General features: G+C 43.4%; 1 protein-coding gene across 2 annotated transcripts in view; it reads left to right on the top strand.

Moving 5' to 3' along the window:
* The window catches only part of RBBP6 (RB binding protein 6, ubiquitin ligase), a 388,917-nt gene that overhangs the window by 342,490 nt on the left and 33,057 nt on the right, over positions 1–13,370 (top strand). Inside the window, exon 14 of one of the 2 annotated variants that reach the window (XM_069209694.1) lies at positions 6,086–6,451. The exons of the other annotated variant lie outside the window; for it this stretch is intronic. Within the exon in view, the coding sequence (XP_069065795.1) occupies positions 6,086–6,451 (366 nt within the window). The remainder of the gene's footprint in view (positions 1–6,085; positions 6,452–13,370) is intronic. 2 annotated transcript variants of the gene reach the window in all.

The raw sequence follows: 13,370 nt of genomic DNA, 5'->3' as shown, positions 1-13,370 counted from the left end.
CTGTAGGGCTCCCCAGAGCCCCATTATTATTGCTCGTGGAGGTTTATACTTGGATACCTTCGTTCCAAATTAAAGATTTGAACCTTCAGTCCCACTACAGCATCCCTGTTCCATCTAGCAACTCTTGGAGGATCTAACTCCAAAAAAGGTCACTCACCTTCCCCTCTGAGGTATCCACAAAAGGGCTGGATTTCTGCCCTGGCTTTCACCTTTCTATGCATTCCTCCTGTCCATTAGTCAAGTAATCTTCATTTAGAAATCACAATTCCCAGGATGCTGTCTGGAATGCTTCCACCACCATTTGAGGTTGTCTGATTAAGGTTTTGAAACGGTATAGATTTACCTCCATTTTGTTTTCCAGAGAGCAGAATTGGTCACAGACCATCCCTTCCTCACATCTGACATGTATTCCTGTAGATGATTGTGGTTTAAAAAACGATTTATCAATTTGGAAGAATTACTTCTCACCTGTCATGGAGAATCTCTTGAATTCTAGGTCTGCTTTCCCAAAGGAAATATCTGTTTTTAGGATTACTCTACAACAGCGTGTTCTCCTTGTGACCATGGGGCATGAACAGGTATTGTATTCTCTGACTAAATCTTCAGCTGCCATGGGCAGGTGAAGCATATATTTCTGCCACAGTTGTTCTTTCCAAGCCAGTTTGTCACTGCCCTGGCAGAGACTCACCATTAGAGCTTTGGGCACCCATCACAAGGGTTAGACTCTGAGTTACTAACTGGGAGGGAGCAAGTATATGAACTTATACGAATCTAGCAAGCCAGGGCTGTGTTAAGTAAAAACCTCACAGTAAGGAATAATACTTACAATCCAACAAGCTGTTGCTAAAGATGACATACCTACCCTCAGACAAATTGTGCGTGAAGCATTTAATCAGCACAACGTAAGTAATTAATGAGGAGATAGATAATAAAATGGCAATGAAAAAAATAGGACTTTTTAAAGACAATGCAAAGTGTTTGAGGAAACTAGTGGGAAACCAAGCTATGAACATAACCAAAGAGTGACCACTGGAGTCTACAAATGGAGAACAGTGATGCGAAAACACTTCTGCTGGACTCTTGGCTTGGATTTAAGAGACTGGCAGGCTCCTCTGCTTCATGGCCATGGCCAAAGGTCCAATCCAAACATTCTCAGACATTGCACAAGTGCATACAGCGTGCTACTACAGGCCACCTCTCATTTGGGCATTGTAGCATTTTATTCATTCACCAAATTCACTCTGCGGCTCACATGAAGTCTGACTTTGATTCACCTTGTTCAGTTTCCATTTAGCTTTATAGTACTCTTTCTTACCCAGCAGGTTTGATAGGCCATTTCCATGTCATGTTTTTAGTTAATAGAGCACAGGCACCGGAGGTGTGTAGCAATTTCCTGTTGCCCAGAGTCCAACATTCCTGCAAATCCTTACTTAATAACGCAAAAACTCAAGCAGGAATATGAGAAACGCCAAATTTACCTACAGCAGCCTTTTTGCATGAAAGTTTAGACAGAGTTTGGTGACCCTTTCTGAGTTAAGAACTTGACTTCAGTCTGCTTCCCATGATTCAGGGCCAGTAGTATTGTTTCCCGGTTACATGGATTCTTTAGAATCGGAAGATTGTGATCAGGTTGGTACTTGAAGTGGCAAGGATACAACATAGCCTGGAAGCTTGGGTGTTTCCATTAGGCCTGTTGTTCCTTTCTCATGTATTTGATTACTCTGTGATGAGTGTCCCTCACAGAGAGCTTTTTTGTAAGTCTGTTGCCTCAAAGTTGGAGGCAGTGAGGTGATAATTCGTATCTTTTCACTTGGTGTTAGCAGTTGGAGCATATATGTCATGTTCTTTAGAGGCAGGAAACGTATTTTTGTCTAACTCTTGTCCCTCTTCTTTTCAAGACAATGGTTTTTCTTAGGGTATTGTTACAAAGGCTGTTATTGGCTACAAGGCATCAGTATTATAATGGTACTGTTACGAAGGCACTTCTGGATTGAGCTATCAGTGTGTTTGGTTTAGTTATGGTTCGGTTGCTTTTTCCTTCGATTTCTACAGATTCGTGGCCTGCTTTTTCTGTGACACCAGGCCTATACATGAGGAGTTTCTTTGCCCACTGTTGATCCCAGAAATTGAGCAGCCTCTTTGTCATTACATTATTGCTGGTCCAATGGTTCTTCCTTAAGTTAGCTTTCTGTTAGAATTGTCCCTTATGGAAGGATCTTATCCTTTTAGAAGGGTGCTTTTCACCAACTCCTGGTCGGACGAAGATGCTACACAATCTGTCCAAGAGTCCGGAGGAATTGTGACTGCACATGCTAGTAAGGTCACGATTTGAAGGTTATGTTGTACTCTTGTTTATAGCCCACCTTTAGTAACACAACCCACCTTTCAGCTTCATGTCTGCGTAAACCACCTGTACCTTGAGTTTCCGTACTGGATAAGAGTGTATACCTGTCTCGTAGCCTGGATAAAGAAGGAAGTGGGACTGAAGACGACCAGTATAGTGACTTGTGCTTTGGTCGAGTGACTTGTGCCATGTAATTAACCACCATTTTCAGTGGCTGTTGAACCTTTCCTCATCTGTAGGCGTCCAGGTTTACAAATGTAACCGCATGGTCTGCAGATGCGTTTCCATATCTGCAGTGATGTCTTGACACATTAATTGAATGTGGGATGTATGGCTATCGGTAAAAGAACCACTACTGCAAAATAATTATAATGTGGCTCTGGCAACCACATCCAGACTTACTGGTTTCTGGCAGAATTCTACCTTACAGAATGGTTAACACAAACAATTTCACTAACTCTAAATGTGGAAAACGACCTTGCAAAGTGCATTTGTTGCAAATAAGTTAGAGAGATCATTCTGCAAACTTGTTTTTAGTTGGAGTAGATCTTGGAACATTAGTTTAGACTGACGACAAAAATGTAATGGTACCACATCCTGAAAGGAATGGTTACATCAGTTGTTGATGGAGGTTCAGAGGCTGTATGCATTGCAGTACCAAGAGCTTCTATCCGAGTACCTTCAAGATAAATACAACATTTGGGAAATTGAATTCTGTCCGTCTTCGAGTGCCACACATAAGATTTTTATTTTTATGTTCTAAAAGACATCCCCTCTGGATCGGAACACCCAGCACATTGTGCATCATTGGGAAACATGCAGTATAAATTCTGTTCAGGAAGGAAATGTGAGGAACTCGTAGATGGACTGCCCAGGAACAGATTTTGATTCAGAAGTTATGGCGCTGTTTATCGAGGCTGGCCCTTGGATCTCTCAGGTGAGCTATTCAGTCATGTTTATCAGATCAGCAGGTGTGGCACAAACCTTTCTGCGTTTGTTGAAGAGATTGAAGAGTCTAGAAGCCATAAGGTGCCAAATGAAGGGGCGTGGCTCATGAAGTTTTAGAATGAAATAAACAGTTATCACCGACCTAGAAGAACAACAGCTACAGGCAAAAGTCAGATTTCAACTGCCAAGTGTTCATTACGTTTAAAAAAACAAAAAACTACTTGCTTTTAGCTCTCTCCGTGTCTTATCCTTGAGCCAAGGTTCATCGGGCAGCATTATTCACTGATTATAAGGAATTTGCCAGTCACTGTTCCAGTTGCGAGAAGTGAAACGTCTGCATCATTATTAGCAGCTCTCCCATCAGCGTTACCTCAAGGAATCTATGCTTTGTGATAAGTTCTTTTCTTGGAAGGTTGTATTTTTCTAGTCATTACAATTAAAGAGTTGGAAGGTTTGTCAGCTGGACGATTTAGGCTTGCCAAAGAGATAACTTGGTAATTTACACCACATACTTTATTGTATGCCTAAATGGTATCCGAGTTCCACCTGAATAGTTTAGTTTCTTTGCCCAGTTAATTTCCATGACGGGGAATGCTTGACCAGCTTTGTCAAGGTAATTTAGATGCTACAAGAGCTTTTTCGTTTCTCTTAAGTAATACTTGAGGTCAGTATTTCGCTGCGTTCTGAGCTGCAGCATATGGTCAAGCGGTCAAAATTATGATTAGCTAGATTGATTTTTTTAAACTGTTGCTCTGATGTACGACTGCAGCATTTGTTTGTGAAACCGGAAGTGGAGTACTGTTGAAGTTGGTACACCTCTGTGTAATCCATTAATGCTTGATAGATTCTGGTGAAGCAGGTATTAAAAATGCCTCTTCCATTACTCATCTCCGACACTTTTGTGGTTTTGCCCCACAAAGAGTATGGCAGTCTATAAAAGATCGGTGCGGCAGAACTATGTTACCTACCCGTAATTCTAGTTCTGCAGCGTGATTTCTTTTAAAGAATTCCATACAGCTCCACCCCACCTACCCAGGGGAATTGGATGAGTGCGATCTCCAAGCGTAGTCTTCTATGAAGGATTGGATCATTTTGTTAGTCTTCTACATGCCTGCCACCGTCAGAGTGTAATTGCATGCAATACGATTAACTAAGACGGCAGGATATGTTTTTTAAAGTGTACTGGATCCATCCACAAGGTGGCAGAACATAAACAGCATGTGAGTCTATGGCGGGTTCCAAGCTGCAACCTAAGTTTTATAGCTAAGTATTTTATTCTTATATGACTTGGTTTGAATACATGCTGTTAAGTTTCTAGTGCATGGCTTTTCTTTTGGTCTTTGCTTCCTCTGTAAACTAAGCTTAATTGTGATGCTCAGTGGTTTGCTATTTTTTGGTGGGGGTAAGGTCTCGCTCATCTATGGTCATATTCTAAAGCAAAATGTGACATCGAGTTGAAGTCTGTTGTTCCAGGATTGCTTTAAGTTTACTATGCTAATTCATTTGGATATTTGTTCATCAGTCATGTCATGTTCTGAGTGTGGAGTTGACTTGTGACACATTTAAAAATGATTCATGTGTGGCAGCAGTTTAATTTCAGTTCTAGTATTGAGGTTAGATGGTATTGGAGCTACAATAAGTACGAGTCTTCCAATAACAATTGATGCAAGCCTAGTGGCCTTAATGTTGATGCACTCAGAAGACACGTTTAGATTCTGAAGTGATCGTGATGTCTGGCTTTTATAAATCAATCAGGAGGACATCTACGATAACGGTAATTGATACTCAAGAATAAGTAGTATCTTCACACGAAGGCATAAAAACGATCACAGGACAACACATTGCCATAACGTCATCATCCATGATGTTAAACATGTACCGAGGAAGCAGGGTAGTGAAGTAACCACACCCACCATGCCATGTTTTTTTGAAGAGGCGTAGAGTGCTTTGTACATCCCTCATGATTTATTCGGATCGTTCTAGTTAGTCAGATCACTTCATCCACCAAATTCAAACCAACTGCCATTGAAGAAACTTAACTACTGCATTATTCGTTTAACTGATTCCAACAGTTTTCATGATACTGTTTTAAAATGTTTAAAAATTGATACCACCAGGTTAATTTGGACCAGGGCACCGGCCATCCATCACTCTCAATTACTTTAACAGGTACCTGTGAAATATCACGGTAGCAACCTGAGAAATGTCAGACTCCAGCTCAAGATGGGAATCTTTGCTATACTTCAAATTGAGTTTTTCCTAACTCTCTAAACTGAAGAATGTACAGACTTTTTTTTTCTGTTTGAGCGTGCTCATTGAAAATGACCATCCAGTTGAGAATATTGCAGGAGCTAGCGAAGCAAACTGCTGCCCAAACCTGTGCAGTTTTGAAAACTGTCTGAATCAGTCAACGTTTTAATCTCTCTCAAGGACTTGTGGTTCATGATTGAATAGCTCTGAAGCAGATACCATCTGAGAATATCAGCAGCAAGTCTTTCAGGGAACATAGACTTCATCGTAGGATAACCAATTTCCTCTCTGACTTATTGAGCATATATATATATGTTCGATGGCATGTGACTAAAATCTGAGTTATGTTCAGGTTTCAACTTTTGCTTCTTCGATTATACTTGCTTGATAGCTGGATCGCTTGTGTTTTTAGATCTGTCTTCACATGCCTTGAATAATCCAGCTTGCATTCACCTATGCCTGTGAATGTTTCTTTGCCTCTTCAGCCTTTCTGAAATGCCATTATCAATTCTTGGTTTTGATTTTGTATTTATTCATTTCAAGGGGTGCAAATAGAGGACGCCCTCCGAATGAGCGAACACAGAGGAATCCTGCCCAAACATTGGCTGCATCTGCACCTGTTTACCCACCTCCAGTACCCCCACTGTTTCCCCCACCTCCCCATGGACTTACTCTACCTCCAGGTGTACCGCCACCTCAGTTTCCTCCACAGTTCCCACCAGGACAGCCTCCACCTGCTGGATACAGTGTACCTCCTCCAGGATACACTCCTGCTCCTACACCCATAACTGCACCGTGGGTACCACCAGCTGCACCGACATCTCTGCCAAATGCCATCCCGGCACCGTCTCAAGCTCCACCTTTATCAAGAGAGGAATTTTACAGGGAGCAACGCCGACTTAAGGAGGAGTAAGTTGGTATTTTAAGATTTGTTTAATGGTTTAGGGGGTTGGCTTTTTTTGCATATAAGTGGTGAGAATTGGTGTTGCTGAAGTTGGTCAGGTTCATGCTATAATCTTGCTGCATTGGTTACAGGTTAGGTCGTTCCTTTCCTTAGTGAGCCCAAGAAAGGGGTTTTCCCCCTTGTAGAATGTTGCATGTCCCTTCACTAGCGTTTGTAAAGTTTTGGAAACTGCGCACAAGCTCCTCACAAGCAGCACTTTGCTTCAGTTTCTGCACAGGGTCATGTAAATGATTGAAGACTTCTAGAGAGCTCATTGTAGTCCATGAATCCTCAACGTGTTATGCAAGCCCAGCCAGTGAACCACAAACCAGCCTTTACAGAACAAAAGGTTTTTCTGTAGAGCTCTAAAAATGCAATTTGGCCTGCTCAACTCATGCGTTGAAGAAAGCTTGTTCCAAAGACATGAGCCATGGGCCACTACGGTGGTCATCTTTTCTTACTGAGCAAATTGTGGGCATGAAGAAGTGATTATGAGAAGGTACGAAGGAGAACATTTTGCAAATGTTTGGTTTAATTGCCTTATCTGTTATCCTGTCCATAGCACTAAAATAGCATTAGTCGGTTTACCTATTACTCTTAAACCAATATCTATTGTTTTAAAGTATGTGGTGCACACTCGTCGAGGTAGTCCTTTTCTTTGTGGAGTCAGTTTTTATGCCATCTTAACTTCGAACCTAGTACCCATCATACGCAATACAAATCATTGGCATCTCATGTACACCCACTGACAGGTGATATCATTTAGTGTTTGTTACAAAAAGCATTTAAAAAACAAATTCTAGTGCCTTTCTATATTTTCTATAATCTTGTCCCACAAATAGTTGTTTCTTTAGCTCCATGAGCATATGTGATGTCTTGTTTTCCTGGGCCAAGACTAGCTTTCAAAAGTTGTCACTATTTGAAATATTCACTTTTAAAACTGCGTTTGATTTCCATATCAATTGAGCAAAATGCCTTTGGATTAGATGAGTAAACATAATTACTGGAAGGGTTAATTAGACAGTCGACACAAGTCAGCCCAAAAAACAGGTGGAGGTTATCTTAGATGGATGATATTGTACATTCTACCTTCATAAGCAGTTCTTAGAATGTCAGTGTGCTCTGCAGTTGTCTGACGAACACCCTTAAAAAATCGCACCCATCTCTCGGGGCATATATTCATTGTCATGGTGATTGTACGTGCACATACTTTTCTCCTTATTTCGAAACACGTTACCTTTTTTACATATGGAGCTGGAATTCTAGTTAGCCCAATATGTGTAATTTATATAAAGACATGTTTGTGGTAGAAACATCTTTATATGCTTTCTTTATTGTTTTAATATCATGATATTTTGTTTATGCAGGGTGTGTCCTATTCTGTAAAATTTTGCTAAAAGCTGTTGCCTTCTTCTGAATGCATCCTTGCATCAAACACTGACGAATACCAATGGAACATAAATCCTTATCCAAATACAAATAGCCAAACTTACCATTTTATGTGGCGTTTGCCATGGCAAATAATGAGTTTTGAACAATAATGCGTTCCCCAATATCCATTGCTGCCAACTGAAAGATTGAGAATAGAAGCATCCTGAGCATAATTCAGATCACGTAAAGCATTGATTGATGCGATTTTGTTACCGGTGCTAACTGCACTGTACCAATTTCTTGATAACAGTAGACCTGTGATGTGGGTGCAAGTGTTCTGCTATAACTATAGTGACTACATTAGAAACGTTCTGGAGGTTGGCAGTGTGATAGACATTTTTCACCTCGTATGATAAATGTATTACTTGCATCACAGATTGTCCTTGTGTTAGAGGACACTGGAACACTTCTGAAACATTTACACTTTTTAAACGTAGTCATGAACCTCTAGTCTTCATGCTTGCATTTATCTTGCAGACTTTTAAAACGCAGTCATAAAACGGTGGAACCTCCTGGACAAAAGTATGGTACTTATAAGTACGCTGAGGTTGGGAGCAGAGGTGTAGGACAGGTCAGAAAGTAATGAAGATTAAGGGACAAGAATGTAATTGGCATTGAAGTTGGCAATGGAGCCGAAGAAGTACTATGCTTGACTACTATATACACCAGTGGTGGACAGCTCTGTTAGACTGGAAGCACTGACTGTAAAGAGCTCTGTTGAGGAAAGAGGAACAGAAGGGTGAAAGACCACATGAATCTACTCAGGCAAAGTGGAGGGAGTATTAAGTTTTGTTTGGTTACAGCGCCACTGTTCTTGTAATGCTGAAGAGCATCAAAACATTTTAAACAAAAAATATAAAAGATCTCTCTGTGCTTTATTTTTAAGATGGGTTATAGCCCGGGTGTATTCTTTAGATTGAAGGTGTTTTTCTTTGAAGTCTTGTCTCTTCACTTGATTTTTACTGTATTCGTTGATGTTCTTTAACGTTTCGCCAATTGGCAAATCCTTAAGCACTCTGAAGATTGGGATGTTTGGTAACGAACATCTTGTATAAATAAACCCTGACTGATTCCAGTGATGGATTTATTAATTCATGCACCCAGAGGGTACCTTAGTGGTGTTCCCTGAAACTCTACCAACTGCTGGTGGGCTGACTGACTAGTTGTTACCAGTCTCCCACCAAGATTGAGAGCCTTTACTCTTGGGTGAGCAGGTACAAAGCCTACTCTGGCAGGGATGTTAACACACCCCTCCCAACAGGATGACCTGCAAATCTGTGATCCAGTTGCTGAGGAGCTACAAAGAAGCCCACTGCCCTATGCACATCTGGCTGTCTTCAGAAGTGAGATGCCGAATCCCTCCCAACCCTCCGGGGCCCATTTCGCAACTGGACAGGTGGGAAAGGTTGCTATGCAGGAGTCATGTTGCATTTGCAGTTTGGACACACCTCTGGGATGACCAGCCTGAAGTGAACACAGCCTTTGAAATTCCATCACCTTGGAATTCTAGGACAGGGTGATGTCAACTCCCCAAAGGAAGTGGTCATCTAGGGGACGTAGTGTCCCCAGGCCTAAGTAGCCCATTGGCAACTTAACTCCCATAAATTGAGCATTTAGGGGACACCCTGATACAAGGACCTCTGATTTGCTGAACTACAGAAGGGCTTGAAGAACTGTGAAAAAGCAAGACCTGAGGAATAGCAACTGACTTGACCCCAACACTGCCTGCCTGCTGTCCTCAACAGTTGCGCCTAAGATGACCAGTCCTGCAGCTTTCTGCCTCTAAAAACCTGGGAGGGCTCCAGCACTTAGAGAAGTAACCAGGATTCACCTGCAGGCACCAAAGAAGACTCGAGGATTCTGGACCGCCTAAATCCGACACCTGACAGCACCACTGCACCCGTGCCCCCTAGCCCGAGTTGAAGTGGACCAATGGTTGCCAGTGTGGTCCTCAGGCTTTTCAGTGCCAAAGCCCACCTTGGGATTGTCAACAGTAGACTTCCCAACGCCACCTGCAGCCTCTTTCTGCATGGCCCCTCCAACCGTGAGTATCCCCTACACCTGAACCTGATGCCGTAAGATACCACTGCACCAGAGTCCCACAGCCAAAGGAGAAGTGGGCCAACAGTCTCACTTCATGCCAGAGGATCTCAACGGGTCTAGCCTCCCCCTGTGGGTTCCCCTGGACTGCAAGCCTAGTTTCTGCTTGCAGCCTCTTTCTGACCAGACTGCACTCCCTTAAAGTGAATGAGACTAGACACTGCAACACACCTCCGCACCAGGAAGCCCCAGAGCCCTCTGAGGTAAACTGTTGGTTTGGCCTTGGACCTTGCCCTATACTCACCTCAAGTCCAGAAGAACAGTCCTGTAAGTCATTGCTAAGTACTCATATGCAGTATCTGTTTCTTTACAATAGGATAACAGTAGGGCGCCCAAGGCTAAAAAAGCACCTCTGCACCCAGACGCCTCAGTGTCTCCCGAAGTGGTTTGGACTGCCCAATACAGTATGTTTCTTTTCCCATATGTTATCATTAGGGTACCCAGTGCAGAAAAACACCTTGCTCCTGGATGCCCCAGCGCCTCACAAAGTGACCTGTTTGTGCTGCTTTGAACCTTGTCCCATACTTAACTTTAGAAGATGGACCCTGTACGTTGCTGCTAAGTACCTGTATGCAGTTTGTTTTTCCTCTATAGGATAGCATTACCGCTCCAAAAATTGCCCTGTCAACTTTTGAAAACTGTCATTTCTTTGTGACTCACTTACAGCCTTTGTGTGTTCAATACATGCTTAACACTACCCTCTGATATGCCTATCTGCCCACCCACACTACCACAAATGAGCATTTGGGGTGTTAATTGTGCCTCTTAATTCCTCTGGGGTTCGCTTGAACTCCTTACACAGTGTACTTCCACTGTAGGTCCACTACATAAAGAGCCAGCTCCCTACAGGGACACTGCCTGGAGCATAGCACTCATCCATTGATTTGCCTCCCTAGGCAGGAAATGGATGTGAAGTGAAAGATACTTGATCGGCCCCAGTGGCTCAGTGTTGATAGATCAACATATAGTTGGTATAAAATTGCATACGATACAAACTTGCTGAATTCAGTATTTAAGCCACTGAACTCCACTGGCAGCAGAGTCCCTTGGTGGCTGCATGGACTGATGCTGGTAGGCTTGTCTTTGACACACCTCTGGCCTGCGGCTGCTAAGTAGTCCATCCTAATCTCTCCAGTTGATTGGTACATTTCGAAAAAGACTGGACCACCAATGTAATCAATTCAATAGTGGCAAGATATCACCCATTGTGCAATCAGCCCACACTTTGTCCATGCTTAAATACACTTTAGCTGCTGATCTCGGATTGTGTTGAAAGGATCCACAGTGATTACTGCTTTTCACAAGAGTAGGTTATTTTTTTAACACTTCCCACTAGAACCTTTACTATGAATGCCATGTATTTGCTCCATTATTTGTACTATTTCCAGGTTCACACCTGAGGGCTTCAAAACTACTAATCTACTGTCAGTATCCATGGAGGGTGTGGAATATATTTTAGTTGATTAACCCAGTCTGAGATTTTCCTTACACTCCATTCCTTCTTTCAACATTTCATTGAGGGGATGCAAGAGATAAGTAGCAGTGCTAGTATAAAGTTTTTGATAACTCTAGAACAACATCCCTTCTTTTGCAAGGTCGCCACACATAGGTCACCTTCAGTACAGACAACCTCCTGAAACACTCCAAAACATTCAATTTCAGAAGTAGAGACAGGGACAACAATGTGCAATTGGTTTTTGCACTATCTGATCTTGAACCTTGGGCCCTCAAGTTGGATATCTCAGTTACCGGATACCGACTGTGATTGTTTCCCTAGATCACCACACAGCAGGTGAGGAAACTGTAGGAAGTTGGCTCTGTATGTGCTATTTCAAAGTAAGGAATAGCATGCACAGAGTCCAAGGGTTCCCCTTAGGGGTAACATAGTGGTAAAAAGAGATAATACTAATGCTCTAGTTTGTGGTAGTGTGGTCGAGCAGTAGGCTTATCCAAGGAGTAGTGTTAAGCATTTGTTGTACATACACATAGACAATAAATGAGGTACACACACTCAGAGACAAATCCAGCCAATAGGTTTTGTTATAGAAAAATATCTTTTCTTAGTTTATTTTAAGAACCACAGGTTCAATTTTCACATGTAATAGCTTGTTTGAAAGGTATTGCAGGTAAGTACTCTAGGAACTTTGAATCATTACTTTAGCATGTATACTTTTCACATAAAACACAATAAGCTGTTTTAAAAGTGGACACTTAGTGCAATTTTCACAGTTCCTGGGGGAGGTAAGTTATTGTTAGTTTTCACAGGTAAGTAAGTCACTTACAGTTCTCAGTTTTTGGTCCAAGGTAGCCCACCGTTGGGGGTTCAGAGCAACCCCAAAGTTATCACACCAGCAGCTCAGGGCCGGTCAGGTGCAAAGGTCAAAGAGGTGCCCAAAACACATAGGCTATAATGGAGAGAAGGGGGTGCCCCGGTTCCAGTCTGCCAGCAGGTAAGTACCCGCGTCTTCGGAGGGCAGACCAGGGGGGTTTTGTAGGGCACCGGGGGGGGACACAAAGTAGCACAGAAAGTACACCCTCAGCAGCGCGGGGGCGGCCGGGTGCAGTGTGCAAACACGCGTCGGGTTTCCTTCAGTTTTCAATGGGAGACCAAGGGGTCTCGTCAGCGATGCAGGCAAGGGGGGGGCTCCTCGGGGTAGCCACCACCTGGGCAAGGGAGAGGGCCTCCTGGGGGTCACTCCTGCACAGAAGTTCCGTTTCTTTAGGGGCTGGGGGCTGCGGGTGCAGGGTCTTTTCCAGCCGTCGGGAAATGGAGTTCAGACAGTCGCGGTCAGGGGGAGCCTGGGGATTCCCTCTGCAGGCGTCGCTGTGGGGGCTCAGGGGGGACAACTTTGGTTACTCACAGTCGTAGAGTCGCCGGAGGATCCTCCCTGAGTTGGTTGTTCTCCACCAGTCGAGTCGGGGTCGCCGGGTGCAGTGTTGCAAGTCTCACGCTTCTTGCGGGGAGTTGCAGGGGTCTTTAAATCTGCTCCTTGTAACAAAGTTGCAGTTCTTTTGGAGCAGTGCCGCTGTCCTCTGGAGTTTCTTGTCTTTTTCGAAGCAGGGCAGTCTTCAGAGGTCGCTGGTCCCTTGGAAGGCGTCGCTGGAGCAGGTTCTTTGGAAGGCAGGAGACAGGCCGGTAAGTCTGGGGCCAAGGCAGTTGGTGTCTTCTGGTCTTCCTCTGCAGGGGTTTGTCAGCTCGGCAGTCCTTCTTCTTGTCGTTGCAGGAATCTAAATTCTTAGGTTCAGGGAAGCCCTTAAATACTAAATTTAAGGGCGTGTTTAGGTCTGGGGGGGTTAGTAGCCAATGGCTACTAGCCCTGAGGGTGGGTACACCCTCTTTGTGCCTCCTCCCAA

The sequence above is a fragment of the Pleurodeles waltl genome, chromosome 10 (assembly GCF_031143425.1).
Source record: "Pleurodeles waltl isolate 20211129_DDA chromosome 10, aPleWal1.hap1.20221129, whole genome shotgun sequence".
In the NCBI taxonomy this organism is placed as follows: Eukaryota; Metazoa; Chordata; class Amphibia; order Caudata; family Salamandridae; genus Pleurodeles; species Pleurodeles waltl.
This window is presented reverse-complemented; position numbering and strand designations above follow the sequence as displayed.